Source organism: Dermacentor silvarum, chromosome 4 (genome assembly GCF_013339745.2).
Source record: "Dermacentor silvarum isolate Dsil-2018 chromosome 4, BIME_Dsil_1.4, whole genome shotgun sequence".
Lineage (NCBI taxonomy): Eukaryota > Metazoa > Arthropoda > Arachnida > Ixodida > Ixodidae > Dermacentor > Dermacentor silvarum.
This window is the reverse complement of record NC_051157.2, coordinates 183,860,030-183,884,217: the sequence shown is the minus strand read 5'-3', so window position 1 is coordinate 183,884,217 and position 24,188 is coordinate 183,860,030. Positions and strand designations below refer to the sequence as shown.

The window sequence follows — 24,188 nt, the reverse complement described above, 5'->3', positions numbered from 1 at the left end:
TTGCTGTTCGCACACTGCATTGCTCTCTGGTATCAAAAAAAAATACCCAGCGTCACTTCGACTGAGCACTACATTAAAAATACTTGAAGATACTTTTTGTGCTAGCGCTCCTTGCTTTTAAAGCCGTGACTGACCGTAGGCCTATGCAATGCCAGAGCGGCTGACACCGAGAAGAACGATGGAGTCTAGTGTTGCTAGTTGCGGAAGGTGGCATTTGCTGGCTAGCTTAATGTGACTAGGACCACTAGGGCATCCAACAACACCGTCAGCATAAGGAGCGGCTCTGCGGTTAACGAAATAGCACATGTATAGGGTTTCCCTACTTCTTTCTTAATTTTGCGCGATGAACCTCTAACGAGATTAGATTGGGTTGAATTTTTTTACAAGTGTGGCCTGACAAAGCGCTAGACGCAGGAACAGGACACAACAGCAATTTCCGAGAGATTTTCTTGTCAATCGTACAACCGGAAGAAATTGTCCAAATCCGGGACACTCGGCAGGTATGCATTTTCGGAACGAAAGAAAATGGATAAACTATATTCGAGCAAATCCAGTACCTTCCCACATACTTGTTGGACCACTACTGTTCCATAAACTATGTTGCTGTGGCTTTATTTAACTGAAGTATAAATGTTCATGTCAGCAGTTCCACCAAAGCCACAGTATCCTCTTTCTTTATATAGCAGTCCCAGCAAGCTTTGTAGGAGAGTGCATTTTTAAGAAATGCAGTTTACACAGCCTTTCGTCCTTTCTAGAAGCTTTTTCAGCATCAGCTTACCACTGCACATCCAGTTGTGCATAATTTAATGAAACAAATCTACAGTAAATTTCCAATGGCTACACACTTCTTTCAACAAGCATTACAGCCATAGTAAAAACATGGTTGCAATATGTGTGGTTACATATTGCATAATATGCAATATGTTCCGCTGATAGGAAACACCCGATTAGTATTCTGCTATTGATTCTGTTCCCAATTTGACATCGGGCGAACACGTCGAATTAGCAAGATAAATTTGAAGACGTTGCAATCATGGTTGTACTATAACTGCCCCCTCTTACTGTAAATCATACTGTACCCATTGCATATTGCGAAATAGATACAGTGGAGCCATTGTAATATGTATGCATGATGTTTTTGTATACTGCAAGACCTAGAAGCTGGGCGAGTTTGTACAAACGCATGATTGACCAAACAGTGCAAGGATAACAGAGATGACGGACGGCGCTTGCCTGGCGTCTTCTCTTTTGTCTTGGTCTTCCTTGCGTTGTTAGGTTAGGCCAATCATGCTTTTGTATGTGCTTCATACACATAATGATAACTGCCCTTAATACGCCTCAGCATGCATATAATGCCAACAGTATCACCCCTACTAGTAACTATAACCCATGAATGCTCTAAATAACTACATAAACATGGAAGCAAGGGCAGCATTACAGCAGACATTAGGAAATGAATAAACGGGACCCACAAGGCACCAATTTTCAAGTTTATATTGAAGCTTGTGTCTGTTGTTATGCCAGGCAAGGCACTTCACTAGGCATGTATTAGAAAAAAAATCCCCATTACATAATTCCCAGTATTTCAGTTATGTAGACTACATGTGTCTTTCCCTAAACAGTCTCAATTCTTTGGCTGGCAGAGAAACTGATGCAGGGCTGATATGCTATCGCAACTCAATGAAACGTGAACATGAAGAAATAAAGGACACATCTTGCGCCTGATAACTCGAGTGCGAGATGTGTGACCGCAGCAAGTTCTTGAAATTTCATTCTTGCATTACAGTACCAGTTTCTCAGCTTCAGATTTTAAGCACCAAGTCAAATTAATTTTTGTGATAACTGCGCAATTGTGGCATGGACCTAGAGCCATTCTTCCAATGCAAAGTAAGTTGTGATCATGGCTAACCGGGTCGCGTATTTCTATTTGTGCCCACGTACAGCGCTCGACCGCTGGTGCCACGCTGCGCCGCTCGCGCGTACCGCGTTTCTACTTCCTAGGTGGTTGCTTTCGCCGAGGACGCTCGAACGCAATCATATGGTTTGCATGAATGCAAGCCCTGGAAGCGTGGCTGTATGGCTGAGTGGTTATGGCACTCGCTTCAGGATTATGCGTACGCGGGTTCGAATCCCGTCCTGGCTAGAATTTTTTTCTTAATATCGCGCTTTTCCTTTTTTTTCCCATATTTGTTTGCCAGCACGGTCAGTTGAACTCCGGCGCCACGGCGGAAGCCGTGGTGCTGGGCGCCGACGCAAAGCGGCGGTCGTTGGGGTGTTGCGGAGCGCAGCGTAGCAACACCCCAAATAAAAAAATACTGCTCCAGTCAGTTACACTGCTCTCTCCCTGATAGTGAGATTATATATGAATCATGAAAACAGTGATGCGTTTATTTAGGAATACCACCGATCCCCTAACAGCAGGCTAGTCACCACCAGCCCAGCGTGTTCTCCGTCAACGCCTCCTCCATTCCAACGGCGGCGGCTAGAAACATGGTACATGCGAGCGGCGCAGTGTGGCGCCAGCGGTCGAGCGCTGTACGTGGGCACAAATAGAAATACGCAACCGGGTCGTCGTCTTCTACACAGATCTACCGAGATGTCTCCAGTAGTCTGCCTAATGAAAACATTGAGTATGGTGCGTTATTTTATATAAATGTGGATAATGCAGGTTTTTAAAAATGTATTTGAAAGTGCTTTGCCTAGTATACGAACAGTCGTAAGTTTTGAGACAAATTTGTTGCAAGTTAGCACAGTGGACGTCCCTGCTCATTCTTTTACCTGTGCCTGCAACACAGTACGTTTTCTGTTTTAATGATGTGTCAACACATCCAGATAACCATGAAAGGAGGGGTAGAAGGCAAACTGTTTGCAGAAAGCACTACAGTTTCATTCACCTCTACATTTTTTTTTTCTGCCTGCCGAAGTGATACAGAAACAAATCTACAATCTTTTCCAGATGTCTAAAATTATAGTTTATTTCTGCCTCTTTGACCTAACTGCAACTTTCTTTGGCCTCTGCTTGACCGCATCTTCTGCACTATTCGAGGAACCATCGCTTTCGTCACTCTCTTCACCAGCGCTGTCCAAGTCTTCCTCCTCTTCTTCGCTGCCATTGTCAGCATTTTCGTCGTCGTCAGCTGCAAGCTTCTGCCGCTTCTTGCCCCGCAGTGACCTCTTCTTTTTGACAAACTCGTTGGCACTCTCGCAGAGCACCTCGCAGGTGCCGTCTGAATTCCAAAGGAACTCCATAGTGATCTTGAAGGTGGCCATCTTGACACCCAGCAGTTTCTGCACACAGATAAAAGAAAAGAGAAACAAGTTCATTTTTCCACTGAATAAACTTTTGTAAGCTTCTAACGTGGGCTTGTTCGTTTGTGCTCAATATGGTAAACAGTGTAGACAACAGAACAAGCGACATGAACATACAGATGTGCTGACCATCAACTGATTTTTATTCGAAGTCATACAGTACGTTACGACAGATGACACAAAAGTACAACGTAGTGGTGGTCCAGCCACACCAACACCTTGGAGCAGAAAAATTGGTCTTTTTCGAACACTTGGAGTACTAGTACACCAGCAATCTAGCCATTTGGTGACGGTTGCTATTACTGAGCAATCAGTAGGTGCTGCTCAACAGTGAAGCAATACACAAAGCTAACAGCAACCAATTAAGCTTGTCTTCCCACAGACGGTATACCATGGTCCATGCACAGTATGTTGCAGACATCTCAATTTGGGTAGGCAAGGAACCTCATTTTGTAAACAATTAAATAAATATTTGTAGGCTAACGAGAACAAATCTATGCAGCTGGGTGCAGGACAGATGCAAAATTACAAATGCGCGAGAACAATTTGCACCATCCGGCATAAGACAAAAAGTGACAGCAAATGTCTTATGTGCATTCCAAATGACAGAAGTGCTTTGAGATGCTTTAATGCACTACAAAAAATGTGTATTACGTCCAAAAACAATGGTAGAAGCTCGACAATAGATTATGAATGGCGTTAAGAATAAGATGGCTCTATACATTGCGTTGCAAAGATGGAAATGGCGGCCGAGAACAATGTTTGTACCATCCTGTACACTCGCTTTCGTTGCGAGGTGGTTTGTCGGCTTTACGTGTGTTGTGCAGCCTCTGCAAATAGATCTGAGTCGATTCGGGATAAAACCATAACTTTAGTCGCTAATACCCAACAGACTTTTCGAAGCACTACTGATTAGGCCTGACGGCGAAGGCAGCGTGCCCTGACGAAAATTGACCATCGGCCGGTGTGATAAGGGCCTACAAATCGTCGCGGAAAGCTTGCCGCTAATATGTTCGTAAGAGTGGCTAATCGTCGATAGGTTCCGAGATCATGCATATGGGCTTTTGACAACCGTTGAATTGCAGTTTGGGTCTGCGTGTGACCAGCTGGCAACTACTGCAAGTATGCTTAGAAGTTGGTTTGTGTGCCTAACATAGCATAGTGACAGAAAGTTAAGAACTACATGCGTGAACACATGTATGCGATACGATCTGTGCACCTTCCAGTTGCTAATCGGTCCTATATCTTCGCACATGGGTGCTGCTTTTGTCTCCATTCCCTTTGTTGGGTATAGGAATTGTTTTGACTGTAATTGACCACAAGGACAAACCTTGTACCAAGACAGGCGTCCCTCATAGATTGTGGTTTCATCACGTAGGGCTCAAGAAATAATTTTTTTTTGTCCCGAAACAAGCAGAGAACCCTGGAAAGGCTGCGTGCAATGCATGGACCTCGGCCGGGTATTGACCAAATATGCGAAAAATGTAGTAGCAAATAATTATGTCACAAACTAAATTATTTTATTGTTCACAAATTGATTCGTATAGTTGAGTAGTTGAAAACATTGCATTGCCATGAAAATTACATTGCACTGCCATGCATTTGGCGCAAATGGCACTTCAGTGTGCACAGCCAAGAGCAGGCAAGTCGAATTGTAGCAAATGGCACAGTTGGACCACCACTGACAACGCTGTGTGCCCGGTACTTCCAGGTCACGAATGGCAGGTGCGTTATGAACGAGAAGAAAGGGAACCTAAGGGCCAGATTTTTATTAATCATAAGAAGCCAACAAACAATGAAATCAAGGACAACATAGGGGAAATTATTTGTACTTAATAATTGAATTAAAGAAATGATAAATGAAAGGAAATGAAAATGGATCAAAAAAGAACTGGCCGCAGGTGGGGAACGATCCCACGTCTTCGCATTGCGCGTGCGGTGCTCTTACGATTGAGCTACCATGGCGCCGTTTTCCCATCCACTTTCTGGGGTATTTATGTTTTACAACTAGAACTAACTCAGGAGTGTCCAGCGCCACGCCACCACTCACAAACCTAGGTGGCGGATGTGGAACATCCTTTCTGCCACAGGTGTCACAAGTACGTGATCTTTTCGGGTGAAGGCAACTGGTCAATAAATCCACATATGCTACCTGAAGGCATCAATGTTGCCGGATTCGAGCCCTCGTTAAGTAATGAACGAGAAGAACGAGAACCGAAGGTCCCGATTTTTATTAACCATATCATAAGACGCCAACAGACAATGAAACAAAGGACAACATAGGGGAAATTACTTGTACTGGTGGCGGATGTTCCACATCTGCCACCTAGGCTTGTGGAAGTTCTAGGTTAGTATTAGTTGTAAAAACATAAATACCCCAGAAAGTGGATGGGAAAACTGCGCCGCGGTAGCTCAATGGTAAGAGCATCGCACGCGTAATGCGAAGACGTGGGATCGCTCCCCACCTGCGGCCAGTTGTTCTTTGATCCATTTTCATTTCCATTATCATTTCTTTAATTCAATTATTGAGTACCAAGTTTTTTCCACTATGTTGTCCTTGGTTTCATTGTTTGTTGGCGTCTTATGATAGGTGCGTTATGAGTGTGACATAAGATTCTTGACAGGAGAGTAGCAGCGGCAGAGTTTTCAAGAAAGAAAATGAAAGCAAGGCAAATTAATTCCTGTTCTGGGACAAAGAAACACCCAATAGGGTGTAAACTATTTTTGAAGTGTATAAGTTACTCAGCTGGCTGGGAAGAAAATGCAGCAAGAATAACTTCAAATGGTGAGGCCATGTACAGTCGAGTGCAAAAGTTTAAGGACACTAAAATTTTTTTATAAGCAGGACATGAGTGGATATTGTATACAAAAGGGAAGCATTCTAGTTGGCTGGAAGATGAAATTATTGCGATGCCGCCATTTTGCAATCAGCCACACGAGGCTGAGCGTGCAGGGAGCTGTAAAGTTAGATTTTCTACATCGCTTCAGCTGAAAAGTAAAAAGCTACATAGGTAGAATGTCACCGCGAAGATAACTTATCAGCAACAATGTAACGGCCGACCCTTAGCAACTTTGTATGGCAGCTGCATGTTGTTCGGGTTTATCCCGACAGGCATGCAGCAAAAGCAACGCTTGAGTGGCTGTTGGTCCAAATCGTCCAGAGGCGTAGTTACTACACAGGACACCCTATGACGGGAAGCCACGCTGCTTTTGGTACGCATCTCGAACTGGTCACATTAAAACGAATATAATTAATTATTTATTGTGCATTCAAGCAATTCTGACATCATCTTTATTGGCAGCTTTATTATCTGATAAAGCAGAATGCAAAATTTCCATGTCAGTACCCCGTAAGAGTTAATTGTCGGAGTTCGGCAGAAAACCAGATGGGATGATGAAGTTAGGAAATTTGCAGGCGCAAGTTGGAATACGCTAGCGCAAGACAGGGGTAATTGGAGATCGCAGAGAGAGGCCTTCGTCCTGCAGTGGACATAAAATATAGGCTGATGATGATGATGATGATGACCCCGTAAGAGGCAGCTTTAGTTCAGGGCCAACTTAGAGTTTCCTATTCAAATACATGTGAAATGCTCAGATGCTCTCATCGAACAACTGCTTAACCAATATGGATGAAATTTGTTGTGTTAAAGCGGTAGCAAAGTACACCAATTGTAGACAGCAAGATTTTGTTCTAAGCTTTCATTGTTTAAAGAAAAATTCCCAACAATCGGTTAATTGACAATGAAGCACTAAAGTTGTAGGTGTCGTTAACTCTGCATCAAAAACAAACATTATAATCGTTTTAACTGTGTCTGTTATATTGTGTATAAAGGAGATACGTATACTGTGACAGCTTACATGAAATAAGTCGCATCATTTACATGAATTTTGCGCATGTCCTGTAGGGACGCCTATTACAGCTCACTCATTCACGCTCCATTGCCTTCACTTGACTTGAATAATGATTTAACTTCAACGAGGATTGAAAGAGCTCAAGTACAAACCCGAGCAGAACTATGCTCAGTCTCACCGAATCCATGCAGTACAGCAAGGACTAGGGCTCATGCCAGCCAATTGGTAACTAGAGCCAGCTGTGTGTTTTGAGAAAGCGTGATACAATGTTAGAAGTGCAAAACAAATTCTTTATTTTTGAGTGCTTTATTCCTTTTTCTATGCAAGCGACCAAGTGAAGGCATTCCTCTTAAGAGAATTCCTAATCAAAGTACACGTAACACACACTGTGGACATGTGGTTGGTTCCCCTTCGATGCACAAATCATGATTGCAATCACTTTCTTTAGTGTAACCTACTCTACTGAACAAGCATCAATGAAATGATGTCTTGTAGTGGAAAACAGCACAAGAAACATGGACTGAGACACACAAACAAAACGAGTTCTGACTATTGCCTGGATGAATGCAAATGTATACATGAAAAAAAAAAGTGGGCCGCAAGAGAAGATAGCTGTCACAAAAAAATCAACTAAGACTGCGAAATTATCCGGCACTGTCAGGCTATTTATGAGGCTGTGTTTCGCAGCGAAATGCAATATCAGCTAGACCAGTGTCGCACTCTTTTGCAATGAAATGATAATTTTATCACTTGCATGAGAAGACAAATGCGGGACTTCTTCCTTGTCAGCTGCTCGGTACCCTTTGCAGTATTTCTTCTCCATTATTGTTGTGTAACTCGTCTATATTAGCCCAAAAGTATTGTCACTCACTATTTTGTTATTATAGTATGTTGCTTTGTCTCCACTTTCAAGTGGTCTACGACTGTCTTTCACCTGTGGGACCTCCAATGTTTGTAGCTGGAAATAAAAACTTGACTTTTGGTTATCTGCTCCCGTTTGTTCACACAACACTGCACTGCACAGAGTTGGTGAGTATAGTAGCTGACAATAACGGCTCCTCTGCACCAAAAGGTGATTAAGGGCATTTGCACGACACCGCTGGCCAGTTGAAAAGCTTACCAGTATGCTAGCCTGTTCCGGCTTCAGCACCTCGCCTTCCTTGCACACTTCGTGGTCCTTCACCAATGTCACCACACCTGCCACGAGAAAAGGCAAAGAAGTCATTGTGACACTGAATAGATCATGTTAGGACAATGGCAACATTCATAAGACTATAACTGCGAGTCGGCCTAGTTGGAACAGATTCATTTTCTTAAATTTTTGTGCGCAAACAAACAGGGACGAAGAAAAAGGAACTCCACCAGAACCCAGCAGTTCTGGTGCCTATTATCGCGGTCTGTAAGCGCTCGTCCTTGTGTCTCCTTTTTCTTCGTCCCTGTTTGTTTGCGCACAAAAATTTAAGAAAATTCATAAGACAATGCATTGTGGCATGATGGTTCAACAAAGTTTGGTCAGTGCAAGCGTCTGCACATAATGTTAATTGGTGCAGCATGTTCCTTCTTCAAATGATGTTGCAGGCATATACTGATAAAAAGGGGCTTGCAGAAACACCCGATTTATGAAAAGACCACGCTAAAGATTACATGCCAAAAACAGACACACACACAAAAAAAATGTGATGTAGGGGCATGTAAATCTACGAAATTTCAGGCGCAAATTCAAATCCTTTGCTTTGATTCGAAGAACCTTCATTTAAAAATTCAATATGCGATTAGTTTGAATATTCAAAAATGGCCAAATATATTCATGAGAAAATGGCACACGTGGTGCACCAGCTGCTTCAAGTGACTCTTAACTGCCAATGACAAGGTAAATCGTCATCAGAAGGAGTGGTTTCTGGTGCCGATGACGAGTTAACACGTGAACATTTCGCAATTATCGCACATGTGTTTATGTGCAGTTTCTTGTAAATTTTGACAATATACACAATGACTTTTGCAACATTTTTTTCAACAAGACCAGTAAACTGCAACAGGCATTCCTGGTATATAATGCATTTTAGAAAAAAAAAAATGGTGCAAGATATGCAGGTCTAAAAAAAAAATTCACACATCTAAACATTTATATAAAAATTTGTCACAGGAGTTGAAAGGTTAGGGCCATCTGCAACAATATTTCACTTTGGACAAATTGGTTATAAATGAGCAGCGTATTCAGGCAACCTTGGCAAAGCTGCAGGACTGGGAATTGCCAAAAAAAAAAATGTCTAATTTTCCCATTAGCAGAGAGCAGACAATGCATGCACCACCTGGTGGTTAGTGGATATTTCATTTTTTTTTTCATTTCAGTTTTATTGTTTCCTTGCAGAACCTAATTTAAAAATTCAATATGCGATTAGTTTGAATATTCAAAAATGGCCTAATATGTCAGCTTATAGTAAGGTAGTCTGCCAGAGGCCTCAGAGGTGTTTTCAGTGCACTGCACGGGAGGTTGTACCATTATTGCCAATGTTGAGTCGCACTTGTTCAGCTCGATATTGTGCTGCTGCCACAGCCAAGGGCAAGTTACGGTTGGCGTTAATGGAAAGCTGCCCTCAAGTGCAGCTGCTATTATGACTACATAGAAACATTTGGGAAATTTGGTACGTTTTTCCGGAATTATTTTGGGGGTTAAAGGGTTAACCAACTTTCTCCCATGGCCCAAATAGTGCACTGTGTGCTACTACTGTCGATGCAAACTGCACTGCTGTTTGAGTCTAAGAGTGTTCACACATACTGCAAATACAGACCACATTTCCCTGCATACATGGTGTTCCAGAACTGCCTATTGAAACTGCATCCAGATATAACAAACATTTTCAAAAGCCCCGTAATGTTACAACGAAAACTTCAAACCCGTAGTGTTTGTAAAAGGAGGGTGCATGCGAAGTTCTGAAGCATGTAAACGCGCGACCGAAGTGGTCGCACGGTAGCATTCTAACCGCGACGAGGATACGACCGGCGAGATGAGTGAGCGCCGCGCACGGGTTGCAGAAGCCACAAGGAAAGTCACTTGTTTTTAACCATGCTAGGGTAACCATGCTTTCAAGGCATGTCTCCAGCATGCTTCAGGATGATGCAGTACAGCATCGCAAGAAAAAGCAAGAAACGGGGAGTACGCAGAGTGTCTCGCAGTATTCGCACTGTGGCCACTGCAGTGAATGGCCAGAGGACTAGGCAGATGCACTGATTCTAGCACAGCGTTGTGTCTACCCAGTCATTATTTCCAAATTATACTTCGGTGCACTATACCCATGTAATATTATGAATAAAGATTTATTCTGTTCGTGTTTGAATATAAAATACATTTGTAATACCTGCATAGCTCATTGTGCTTTCACAAGACTGCTGCTAGAAAACTTCGTTATTCTTTGTATTGGATCAACTAAAGCTTCGAAGAGCATGATATGCAGTCATACAGTACATTTCGGCGCCATGAAAACTAGGGAAACAAGTATTCATTGACAAAAACAAAACGCACAGGCGCAACACAAAAGAAAAAAAAAAAGAAAGGAAGAAATTACAAAAGACAATTTGAACTAAACTTGAAAATGAAATAAAATACTGTAAAAAAAAGGAACAATAAAAAGACACTAATTTTAGGGTTAAAATAAAAACCAAGAGAAGTACGATGAATGGTGGGAAAATAGAAGGTTGCTTCACAAGAAACAGGTGTGGTAATAGTTAGGAATACCGTTACAAAAGAACACATTTTTTCTGAAAGCGTATTATTTACAATCGGCCCAGTGAGTGCCTCTAGCATTTTGATCAAATACACCCATTCAAAACATCTCAGCATTCTTTGAAACGATGAAGCCGCCCGGGCCTGATTCAAGATGACGTTGGGCAACCTGAGCTGGGCACTATTAGATCTCTGCTTCGGTCGAAGGTTCATCCTTGTCGCTGCCACCAGTTATTATATCTGGTTGGCGTTGGTTGCGGGAGTTGGGGGACGTTGAGGCGGACTTGGGAGAAACAGGAGGTTTATTTACATTATGTACAGTGATTAAAATACAAAGTAATGAAAAATCAAACAGTGATCGACGGCCTGCAGCATCTCGGACGCTGCGGCCCGTGGCAAGAAGAGCTCTCTTCTCTTCGATTTGTCGCTCTTTTAACCCCTTCGGTCTCTCGGGGTCTCGTCATTTTTGGCCAATCGTCGAGCCAGCTCAGGTGTCGTCATTTTCCTCCCCTGGTATTGGCCCGTGCAAGTGTCGTCATATTCGGCCAATGGGGACGCTCCGAGGGCTTCATTGTCCGATGGCTGATTTACCTCCGGCTTTGCCTCCTCGCCTGGAAGCGCTCGGCTGAAGGAGACGGGATGTTCTCGGAACGGCCCAACAGAGCCGCAAAACCGCTTTGCACTTGACCAAGGCTTCCTTCCTGGAACCGTGCCAGCCTCCCGTTCCACTTTTGGGAAGAGTCAAGTAGGGGGAGAGACAATAGCTCGACGTCCGGTGCGTGAGGTAGGAGTCGCCAACCTGTCTGACGGGTCCGGTAGCGGGGTTGACGCGCCTCGGTGCACCATAATTGGAATGCGAAGACCTTTTTAAGGTGGTGGGGAAACTTGGGTGATTCCAGGAAAGGGTCCGTATCTAACCGCACGCGCTTCTGGGTCACTTGGACCCCTTGCACACCTCTAGCTCTTACCACATAATAGGCAAGTAATATTTTCTACCTGCTGAGGGTGGCAAGGGCGACGCTCAAAGCTACCGTGAGCTAAATAATCCTGTGGAAGGTGCAGCAAGCATGCAGGACTTATTTCCCAAGAGTCAGTGCGCAGATGAGCCTTAAAGGAAAGGAGCAATGGCCGCAGGAGCAGCAACATACAGCTAAACCTCAATATAACAAAATTATTTATATAACGGCACTTGTCATGCTAGCGTCGTCCCAGTGCGGGTGACGCTATCATGAAAAGTGCTCGCATCAGGGAACGAATGCTTCGTCCGCCTCTCGCTTCAATGGGTCTCCGAAACTCGAGATTACGCATCCTGGAGTACTAAACGTGCGGGAAGACAGCTTACATGATGCCACGCTGCCTCGGCACGCCCACTCTTTGCAACGCAGCAGATTACCTCTAAAGCAGGGTGCACGGCTGTGTATGCGCTTACAGCCATGCGCAGCCATTGCCTCGCCAGAAAACGAGACGCATGCCAACTTAACCATAATATTGTGGACATGGCCTGAAACTGTAGCATACCGTCGCCAACTCTCAAATTCAACAAAATGAATTGTTTTCTCATTCAAATTTGCTTTTTTCGATTGCCCGACAATTCGGAAAATTTTCCAGCGCCTTTCCATGTGAGAAAATTCGATCGGCAACTGTACTTATTTGCATCAAAAGTCTGATTTCAATACAACGAAATTTCCATATAACAAAGCAAATTGCAGATTTTACCTACTTCGTAGGTATTGAGGTTTTAATGTAGTGACTTGCGAAGATAGCCGCCTCCCCATGTCATGCTCCCTCATATTTTCCTTCCACCATGACTAGAACACAGTGCAACGATGGGATTGCTCCATGGATGCAAAGCAGTACAGCTTCAAAGTGCGACACAGATGACATATAACAGCATGAAGACGTGGCAAGGGCACGGCATTCACTTATTTTTTACTCGCACCCAAAGCATACAAATGCGGGTGGCACAATAGGATCTTATTGCGCTTGGATCTTATGCGGAACATGCTACCCTGCTTCAGCAGTCGCTCTTGGTCGCGCAGCGTGCGATCTAGGAGGTGCGTTCGCAAGCAGCGGCTTGTAATGCAACCATTTGACCATCTGTAACCATGGAAGTTTCCATTTATTGTCTCGGTAGTCCTTCGCGGTGGCAGTGTTATTTCATTACATTGAAATCGTGTATAAACAGACTTCTTTATAGGTTCTAAACATGGTGTTCTATGGACTAGAAGTTATACAATCGAACCCGGATATATAAAATCTGAAGGGGATCCCGAAAATTTCAATATATAGGTAATCGATATATGAAAATAAAAATAGTATACAAAAATTTTCTGTTTGTTACACACAATAATTCGTTATGTGTGGGTTCGATATATCCGGGTTCGACTGTACAAAAACTTAATATTTCTGTATATATGGTAAAATTCCGAGCAAGCGCCCCCACCCATGCAAGAGCCCCCCAAACTTCACTGCTAATTTCAAATTTCCGCGCTGTTCCGGGAAAGCGCCCCCCCCCCCCCCCCCTCCCGCTCTGCCCCAACACTGGCCTGCCACATCCAGTCCACGAAAATAATGGCAAATTCGGCAAATCGCACCGGTGCACATCGGGGGTGCCCCGATGAGCCATTTCATCGAATCATGGTTGTACCCGGGCGGGGCCCAGTGGGCACACGAGTGCATCGGGGCGAACTGCGGCTCGCGTCGCGGTCTGTAGTTCACGGATCGCCGGCCGACGGCGAGATCTGCCTCTCGCACGGCACAGAGGAGTTCCCTGCGGCACAGAGGAGTTCCCTGCGGCACAGCGACGTGACCACTCAACAACAGAGGAGTGGTCGCAGCTACGCTCTGGCATCGCCGGCAGCTTCACCGCTGCTAATTACTCGCCACCGATATCGTCGCTAGGCCTTTTTCAGTTCACTTCGAATATGTAGCAGAAGGTGCTTCAGCACGAACCGCCGACACTCCCAAGCAGCAATGTTTTGTTACCGTCGTTACCGTTTTACCCTCTCCTCGCAATAATTTTACACGATGAAGAAAACATGCTGACATTTGCGGCGCCACCAGCTGCGATGTGAGCATGGCCGAGCCGCAGTTCGCTGTCCGCCGTCGGTAGCCATGCACTGCAGCTGAGCTTGACTTGTATCGGAACTCTCATTAGTGCTAAACGTTTCACCGTGGACATGGTTTTTAATAAAAAGTGAACATTATGCGTCACTTTACTCCAGCGGACATAATTTTGCCTAGACCCGCGTCGCCGGTCACGGCGACGCGCCGGTGCAGCGTCGATGTGCTCTTTCTGTAGTTCTTTCGGTGGTTTTAGTAACGGTGGTTTTGAGAGTGATAAACACCACTAACAAATCTTTGGCTTAATAAAGTCCATGTTCAATAAAATTTTAATGCTATTCCCACTGCGCTTCTTTTTTTTTTTTTGCGGGAAAATTTTGTCGTTGCCATCTTCAATTTTGGTGCCGTTCCGGGATAGCGCCCCCCCTAACTTTGCCGGTAATTTCGACTTGCTCGAGGGGGGGGGGGGGGGGGGGCGCTTGCTCGGAATTTTATGGTAGAGAATTTTGTTATATTGAGGTTTAACTGTACCTTAAGGACATCACATGAGAAGTAGACAAATGATTAGCTAGCTGTCAGTTTAGCTGGCGTGACTTGATGGATGGTTGCCAATGGCAGTCTTGATGCATGACAGGTTGGTCGTTAAGGCTAGTTCAGGATCAAGTGCATTCCAATCTCTAGATGTCAGCAGAAAAAAAAAGAAAAAGAAAGAAGGGTGCTGAAAGGTAGTGGTATGGGCACATCCAGGATAATTGGGATGGCTAAGATGAGAGATGTGGTGAGCTGGAGCTGTGAATTGGTTACCTGGTGGGAGTGGATACAAAAAAAATGAAATGAGCAACGATGAGTTATTCAACGTTGTGATGCAAGGGTAGGTAGGTGAAGCTGAGCTTTCAGGACAGAGATACTCAAACAGAAACTGAACTGCAATGTTCTGGACGGCCTCAGGTATGCTGTTTAAGTTTGCTTGATAGGAATCAAAAATTGCATAAGCGTATTTAGAGTATTGGTCAGATGAGAGTTGTATAGGCCAGTAACTTTACAAAGGAGGTGCTAGAGATAAACTAGAGCGTAAGTAGCCATGCGAATGGTTAGCAGAATTTGTTACATGAATCACATGCTAAGTCCAGGTTAGGTCGAGAGAACTGGAGCTAGGTACTTAACACACCCGACCCGTGTTATAAAGCAGTTAAGGTCCAACGAGGAAAGGAAATTAAAAGAGGTCTTACTGATGTTCAAGGACATTAACCAGTCACTTCACCGTTTTTGCATATGGAAAAGGTCATCCTGGATAGTGTAGGTATTGGAAAGCTTTTTTTTATGGCTTGATACACAACGCAATCATCTGCAAAAAGGTGGATTTTAGGTGAGATGCTAGAGGGAAGGTCATTTATGTAAACAACAAAAAGAAAGGTCCGAGAGAGGAACCCTGCGGTACGCCCAAAATTATTGGGGGAAGAGTAGATGAATGTGAACTAACGAAAACAGGTTGCTGCTGGTCAGTAAGAAAACTTCAAATGAAATTAACAACAGTCAGGTGTAAGTTGAGGTGCAAAACCTTGTACAGGAGGCATGTGTGAGAAACGTTATTAATGAATGCTTTCTCAAAGCCTAGGAAAAATGCATTGATAGGGATATTGCAATCAAGACAAAAATGGAAGTCGTGAAAAAGAAAGAGCGAGGTGGAAGATGTTTGTGGATGAGGGAAAGGTGGCGATGTGCAAGTAAACAATGTGCTCCGCGATTTTTGAGCAAACGGTAGTAATTCAAATTGGTTGATAACTGCTAGGGCATAGACGAACCCCCTTCCTTATAGCAGCGTATTATTTTCCTAGCATGCCGGTTGAGGGGGACACGGCCAGTTTTAAGTAACTCCTGAAAGATGAAGCATAACATTACACTACAGATGCCTGACAAGCTGCAGCACCAACTAGACAGGGACAAAGAAAAGAGGCTCACAACACAAGCGCTGACTCTCAACTAAAAATTTAATTGAAAATGACATGAATATATAAACAAATGCTAACTTGGATACAATAAAAACACCTGCATGCGCAGAAGCCAGCCGAGTGCAACAAAAATCAAACAGAAAACACATCAAAAGTAAAAACACATTTTGTAAGAGAGCCAAATACGATCTAGCATAGAAAGCTCTCTTTTAAAAACCATAACAATTTCACACAAGGGTAAGAGGCAGCTTGCTAACACATTCTTTCTTCTTCACCATCAATATAAAGTCAAAAACCTCCTCATAACAAAACGGGATATAACTAAGTAATGTGTAATTTACCTTAAAACCACAGTGCAGATTCATAGTGCTGCACATGTAATAATGGAAATAACAAAGCAACGAATATAACCAAGTAATCCTGGTTCTCCCTTTCAATTCATTATAATGAGCTTTTACTGTATAAGGCTTCCATTATCTCCCTTGTGCATTGGTCCTTGTGATAAAACAGAATAGGACTTTTTATAAGCTGCTGCTTGTCAAATAGGAACTTCTACCAACAGGCTTGGGACACAAATTGCGACCCCGTCTCCTCCTTCCGCTTCACTGCTCTCTCAAACCTCTGCAGCTACTCCGCTGGAGAAAGCTTCAGTTCCGTCAACACTGCCTCTTTAAATGACTCATAATCTGCCAACCTAGTGCGCGCAAGACCTCATTCTCCGAATCCGTTCTTCGCACCGCGCCCTCCTGGCGCGCCGTGGCTCATCACCCGACATCAAGCGGGCCTTCCAACCCTTCAAAAACACAAACGGCCGCTGCCCAGATGCGTAGGAGAGTGGACCCCTCTCTATACACAAAACAAGTGGGCAACTCGCAATACTGCGAAAGCATCTACAAAACAATCATGCAGCCCTACACCGCCTTTTCTGCATGTTTGCGAGATGATCGGCCTAACAGATTGTATGATTTACTGATTGCTGTTAACTTCACTCCTGCAAAGCGTGTGCAAAGGCTTTTATTTAGGGGTGTGCGAATATTAGAGTTCCGAATTCGAATCGAATAATTCGATTACATTTTTGAATAGCTACTATTCGAAGTTTCCAATAATTCGACAGGACGAATATCTAAAACGTGACAAAGGCCAATGGTTCAACTTGGTTGGGGTTGTGTGGTTAAAACTAATGCTAATGTCGGTACAGTAGGCCTTTCGTTAAAACTTTTACCGGTATCCTGGTTCAAAAGCAAGCGCATGTTTATATTAAAGGAGATTATGCCATCTCCGCACGTCAAAAAAAAAAAAAAAAAAAAAAATCACATGAGCAAACTGTCAAGCCCTTCCCAACTTTACTTCCTAAACGAAGGCACGGACTTTTGCATAGTTCGGTCGCATATGCCACAAGCGCTGTAAAACACTTTTACACCAACATCTTCATTCACATCCTGTCTTCACTACAGTCACTTCGCGTTTATATTGGGTTGCACCTGGGATCAGGAATCAACATCACTCATCTGCTCACAGCACAGCAAAGGCTTGGGGAAAGGGCGAGTTCCTCCTCGCACATTTGTGTGGCCGCGACGACGACGGTAATTTTCAATAAAATCTTTTGTATTCAATATTCAATTCGATATTCGATATTTTTGAACATTATTTGATTCGATTCGAGATGAAATTTCACTATTCGCACACCCCTACCTTTACGGACACTCAAAGCGGATTTCTGCCATCGCAGTGAGGTTCCGTATGATGTCAAACGGCGATGAAATCGTTTCCGCGCTCCATTTGCTCTATGTGCGAGTGAAAGCAGGCGAGGGACGCGCGCTTTCATGGGGGGTGAACGCACGGCGGAGAGCAAACGCGCATTCTGCGCCAGGCTCACTGAAGGGCTGCAGAATTAAGTCTCTTTCCTCCTTTACAATCATCACATATATAGAACAAACGCGACTTTTTCAGTCGTGCAAAAGGCCGTGGGGGGACGGGAGGGAGAAAGGGAGGGGTGGCGACGTTTAGCTGCGGGACCAAATGCGTATTTATATAAAAACGTTGAGAGGGGAGAAGGTGGTAAAGACTTCCGACGCTGCTCGACGAGTGTCCCGTTCTGATCTCGTCGAAAACCTTCAAGCTGCCCCCAGAGGCACTGGCAACAGTCACCAACGCCACCCGTGCGCGTTCTATGTGAATGCGGGCAAAATGCCGACAGCGTCGACAACAGTTCTGTGCGTTGCTGGTGCTGCTGCATGTCCAAGTTTATACAGCTGATAAAACTACTATCCTTACTCCGTATAGCTCTCTACTAATTTGCTATCGCAATTGATGCTTTGCCTTTTGGGTGAAACTGCGACATTTTTTGTTGAAAAAATTCATAAGACACCATTCATTATAAGACAAATTTTCGCACTCATGGGGTTGCAAGGCCCGTTATAAAAGCTAAGCTCGGGACTAACTCTGTGACTGTCCCCACTACAATGTCGCAAGAAAAGTGCTCGCAACTGCGCTTGAAAAAGTGGACAATCGCCCCCTCACAGAGGAAAAAGTTTTAGGACACTGGTCTAGACAGGCTTCGGCACTCAAGGCCTTAAGGGCTCTGCTGAAGTTCTTAAGGGCTTTGAATTGTGCGACCAGCTTTGAACTTTGTAGCGCGTAGGGTCGCGTTATTGCAAGAATTTTCTTACTTCACTTGGTTATTTTTCCTTTTTCTTCTATCACCTTTTATTCCCTTTACCACTTTCCCCAGTACAGGGTAGCCAGCCGGTATTTACACTGGCTAACCTCCTTGTCTTTCTTTCCCTTTCTCTCTCTCATTAGATTCCTGCTCCCCTGATTTGTCTTAAGCCTTCCACACTTTAGTGACTACTACAAGCAAAATTTTGAGTGAGGGCCTTACATTTTTGCCAAAAAATCTGCGAAAATTTATGAAACTAACTCTGTACCAAAACTGATATTGGGGTGATCATTTTTAGATTCTTGGAATTTAAAAAAAATGTCTGTGGCAGCTAGCATAATTGTTGTCCTCGAGCTGGATTATTCGAAGAGGCGGACATTACTATACTCGGCGACAGCTTTCCTTGACAGCACTGTGGAAGCTACAGAGCCGAGCCGCCTGCATGCGCGCACGCCAGGAAATAGTACCTATTTATTTATTTATTGAAAATACTTTATTTTATTTTCTGATCAAAAGTGCACATTGGTGGTGGTTAGAAGTGCGCAGCTAGGGTGTTCAGCACGGTTCACGTTTTTTGCAGACATTCTCTACGTTATAAACAATATTTTTATATGCTAGAGTTGCAATGCATTATGCAGGAATGTTGAGAGAATGACTACGTGTACATGGAGATTCTAATAAAGTCGAACCCATTTATAACGAACTCGATAGTTCCACGAAAAGTGGTCGTTACAGCAAAAATTCGTTAATACGAAGTTGGCGGGGAATGTGGATCAGGTACACACTAAGCAATGTACTAGTTAGCCAATAATGGCAGATGAGCGGCTACACACTAACCGGCAAAAAAAAAAACAAACAAACAAAAAAAACGTTATCTTCCTCAAACACACACACAAACAAGTTTTATTTGCAAGCAGGCAACTTGCCGCCGTGGCGACCTCGCAGCGATGACAGCATCCTCAAACTGAGCAAAGCCGCGAGCCAGTTTCTCCATCAGGCCCTCTTTATTTTCCCGAAGTACAGTTGCGTGCCAACTGCATTCCTGAAGAGGTCCATGCACCGTAATTTCGCTATCAATGTCCCACGTGCACAACATTTAGCCGATTCCATGCTTGTACACGCCGGAAAACGAAGTAAGTACTACACACTGACCGTTTGGCATTCATTAAGAGACTACAGCTTAAGCGTCAGCCAATACTTCAGGTTAAATAGAAACAGGGCGAGGGATTTATCGCGACTATATTTAAACCGGAATTACTTATTAAGTGGGTGCGTATTAATAAGGTTTTACTATATACAGTAGAACCCCGCTGTTACGCTCCCGGGTGCTGCATTTTCCCGGCTGTTACGTCGTTTTAGGCCGGTCCCGGCATAGCTCCCATAGGACCCAATGCTTTGGTAACCCCGCTGTTGTGTCGCAACTGTGCGACAATTCCCGCACCATGCGCCGTGAACTGCCACCCCATGCTGGCCCGAGAGGCCATGTTGACTTTTCATGCCGCTTGGCTTAGTGGCTTGACGATGGAATTGGCCGCCCAAAGTGCCGGGGGCGACAGCTGCGACATATTTTCGGTTTCTGCCACCAAAAGCATGGCCTTTGAGATCTGTATTTACTAAGGATGGTGTCTTTGACGCATTGGGGACCCTAAAATTTGTTTTGGCGCATAGATGTCCTGTATAAACATCAAAACTGAGAGCTGGGCGAGTTGGTGTGGTTCCATCTACAGAAAAAACTAGCGCAAAAAAGACGCGGACGAGCAAGAATCGACAGACATGGGTGCTCTTTGTTGTTTCTGGCTCGTCCACATCTTTTTCACTCTAGTTTTGTGTTCCGTATAAAGTCCAAGGGCGATAACGCTGTCGCCGCGTGCCGTATGCTGTGTGTGCGAGTGAAAGTGTGCGAGGGGAGCAGATGATCTCGGCTAAATCGCTTGCCTGCGCGCAAGAGAGACAAGCGGGGAGGAAGCGTGCCTTCATTTGTCACGTTCGAGGCACAGGGGGGGGGGGGGGGGGGGGGGAACAGTGGGCAGGCTTGTACAGTTGTACTCTGCTGGCATCAACTGTGTACTACGTGGTGGCATGCAACCGTTTCTTGAAAGCGATCTGCGTTGGGGGCAGAGTCTAGGCAGCGTAGGTGCGTCGGCAGCTCGTAGCTTTGTATGTGCTGTGTTCTCGGTGCTCAGTTTGCGTTGAAGCGATAGACAGCATGAAGGTTACATGGCTCGCTGCTGCTGCAGCGCTCCCTCACGCCAGTGTTTGACAGTGCGTGTCCACGCTCATCGATTGTGATGTGTTCATGTTTGCCTGTGCGTGCTGACACCATGCTTGTTAATTCAGTTAGTAAGCGAATGTTAACAAGTTTATATGGATGATACAACTACTATCCTTACTATCGCAATTGATGCTATGGCTCTCGGGCGAAACTGCGACTTTTTTTCAAACGTAAGAATTTAAATAATATTGTGTGCAGTTCACCACTACTCTCATTTCTCAATTTTTTTTATTTCTTGGCTCTTGTGTTTCCCGGCTCTTACGTTTCTTTTTTTTTTTTACGGTCCTGTGAAAAACCTATCAGTGGGGTTCTACTGCATCAGTAGTTCGTTGTATGTGGACTCACCCTTGAAAGCACTAAAAACATAACCGCACTGGAGCTGGTATTAGCAGTTACAATTCGGCAGCACTATGGTCTGAAAACCAGAGTTTGAGTGTCATTTGTGTTCCCAGTGCATTCCCGCGCTTAGCTGCAAATTTCCGTTAGGAACATCCATCTAAAGACCGAAATGCATCGTCGTATAACTCTTTCAAAACGGCGCCCAGTTCTGATCACTTGTCCTTTCGAAACTGCAAGTGCAGCCGGCATTTTTTATTTGAGAGCCTGCGATATGTTTTGCTACCAGCGGGATATGACTGTATTCTGCATAAAAGATCGAAGCATCCTAGTTAGCCAGAATGGAAACTTTGGAAACTACTGTGGCATGCTGCCATTCTGTGAAAGTGTCACACATCGTGGTCTTGGCATTAGAACTGCACGTGAGCCTCACAAGAGCTGCAAGATAACATTATTTACGTCGCTTTGGGTGAAAAAAAATGAGATGTTCAAAAGGTAGAGTGTCATTGCGAACCGTCATCAGCAATCGACACCATATAAACGAAGTGTCGTCAAACTGTGATTTTCAGATAATGGCTTAGTAACCGCCGATCCTTCGCAACATTGGGTCGCGGCATCGCACCGAGTCGGGCTCCGTGAATATTGATAGCAACGACAGGAACGTTTGAGTGGCTGTTGTTCCCAAGTTGGAAGAACATACAGTAAAATCTCGGTGATACAAATCTCGCGGGGTCGCGTGAAATATTTGTATCACCCAAAATTCGTATCATCAAAACATACACAATATCAAGAAAAATGAATTTATTTTTACCAGAAAAGATTTCTAATAGTGGGATCCCATTGATACCTTCCTCCCTGCTGCGTTTTCCCGGCTGCTACGTCGCGTTTTCGCGGTCCCGACCTAAATCCCTTTGACTTCCATGTATAGTCGAATCTCGATAATTCGAACTCGAAGGGGCCCAAAAATTTGTTCGAATTAAAAGGAGTTATTTTTGAAATATTCGTGCACCATAGCACGACGAACGAACGGTGCGATTCGTGAAATATCGCGGCGCGCAGGTACATATCGAGTGAGGGCCACAAAACTGCCCGCGTCGGGCAACGCTCGCTTCGCGATAACGGCAGAAAACGAAACTTCAGGGAGCGGGCGACGCAGGCACGGCGAGACAGAGAGATTGTGGTTGTGAAGAGGAAGAGGCGACACAGCGATGGGTACGCACGGGGACCGTCGCAGGTGAGGGAAAAGGGCGGCAGTGAAGCGGATGTGGCCTCGGCAACTGTCGCTTCGGTGGCTCCCCTCTCCCTCTCTCTCAACACTCTCGTAGCCCCCTTACCTTCGACTGTCTCTGTGCACGCCCACCGCTCCCGCCGGCCCGGCGTGAACTTAGCCCGCTCCCTGAAGTTTCGTCTTCTGCCGTGGAAGCGAGCGTTTGCCGGACTGGGCCTCCGCCGCGCGACGTTGAGGGGTCTCGCCTAAGCTTTTGCCGGTCGGAGGTGCCGCCACGTGATTTGGTGCGCTGCTGAGAGCATTGTCGGTGCGCGGTATGTTCGAATTAACCATCGCAAATGCTTTCGCGTTCGAATTACCGGGCGTTCCCCATGAAACTTCGCCAATCTATAACGTTCCTGCATGTTACGTTGCGTTTGAATGTGGCGGTCGCGTAAATTTAATGGTGCAGCCAGCTTGTACATTGCAACAAGCGACCGGCACGTTGCAGATACGACGCACCCGCGTGGGTGCCATATCCTGAAAGTGATCTGCGACGTGCGCAAAGTGCGCGCCCGCACGGACCTTATTGTCAAAACGATCTGCGATGTTGACGAAGTGTGCCTAGTGCCAGTAGCTTCGTATGTGCTGTGCCTTCGACATTTAGTTCGCGTCGAAGTGAGAGACTGCGCAAAGGTCAGTTCGCTCGCTGCTGCTGGTGCACTGGTTGCTTCAAAACTACGGCTTTTTTTCTTCTCTCTCTTTTTCGCGGTCCCTTGAAAAACGTATCAACGGGACGTTTTCTTCTTGCCCAAATCGTCAACGATCGCCTTCTGAAAGGCGTAAAGGTGAGCGCATGTGATCTAGGGAATGTTTTCGCACGCCACTGAACGCCTGAGCACGTCGAGTGCAGGGAGCGTTTTGACCGTCGGGGCTGCGCCTCGGTCGTCGTTGCTGCAGGGGTCCTCGTCTACTTTCTCGCTAAGCATAGGCTAGGCTGTGATGTGGTTCGGTCCGCTCGACGTGGGGACCAATGAGAGATCGCACAGCCGCATGACGTAGTCGGTTGCGTGGCGACTATGACTCCCGCCCAGATACCGCTGTGCCGACTTGTCTGTGCCGGCCGCCGCCGCTGTTGCTCACGCGTTCGTATGATCCACAGCGGCACGGCAACACGTTCGGAACAACCAATTTTTTTCGTATTGTGAGCAATGTATTTCGGCCGGCGAATCTTACAGTGTTCAAAGTGTTCGTTGTAACTGTATCGATAGCGATTTAAAAAATGTTCGTTTTATCTGGAAGCACTTTCAATAGACAGGGTCAGAAAATTGTAAATGCAATGAAATGTGGTCATTATAACCGATAGATCAATATAAGTGGGTTTGACTGTACATAGGTGTCTATCAGCCTTTTGCTGGGACCGGGCTTTAGCAACGTTATACCCGGGAAAATGTATCAACGAGGAACATATCAGTGGGATTCTACTGTAACATAATGTTAAATCAGCTCGGTCTTACAGTCTGGCTCAGAAGAATTATCAATGTTTACTTATTAACTTATCTAGTTGACAAATACAGAAATGTATTGTTCTGTGCTCATGCTTTTGTACATATTTTAAATTTTGCACTTATTCTATGTTTCTTTATTTCCTGGCCTTGTGCTACTTTATTTTTTATAAACACTCTTACATTGTGTGTCATCGTAAAAGTAGAGGAAGAATTCTATACTGAGCTGTACAGTACCCAGAGCAGCCAAGCTACTTTCATTCGAAATAGTGATGAACAGGATACAGGGGCCCCTTCTATAACAAGCAATGAAGT

The 24,188-nt window shown here is 44.8% G+C and overlaps 1 protein-coding gene across 1 annotated transcript in view; it reads right to left on the bottom strand.

Annotated features, from left to right (window-relative positions):
* Positions 1-2,948: 2,948 nt before the first annotated feature.
* The window catches only part of LOC119449102 (mRNA turnover protein 4 homolog), a 69,343-nt gene continuing 48,103 nt past the window's right edge, over positions 2,949-24,188 (bottom strand). Inside the window, exons 5-6 of the mRNA XM_037712290.1 lie at positions 8,282-8,358; positions 2,949-3,288 (exon numbers count right to left, since the gene is read on the bottom strand). Of these exons, the coding sequence (XP_037568218.1) occupies positions 2,974-3,288; positions 8,282-8,358 (392 nt within the window). The 3' untranslated portion in view covers positions 2,949-2,973. The remainder of the gene's footprint in view (positions 3,289-8,281; positions 8,359-24,188) is intronic.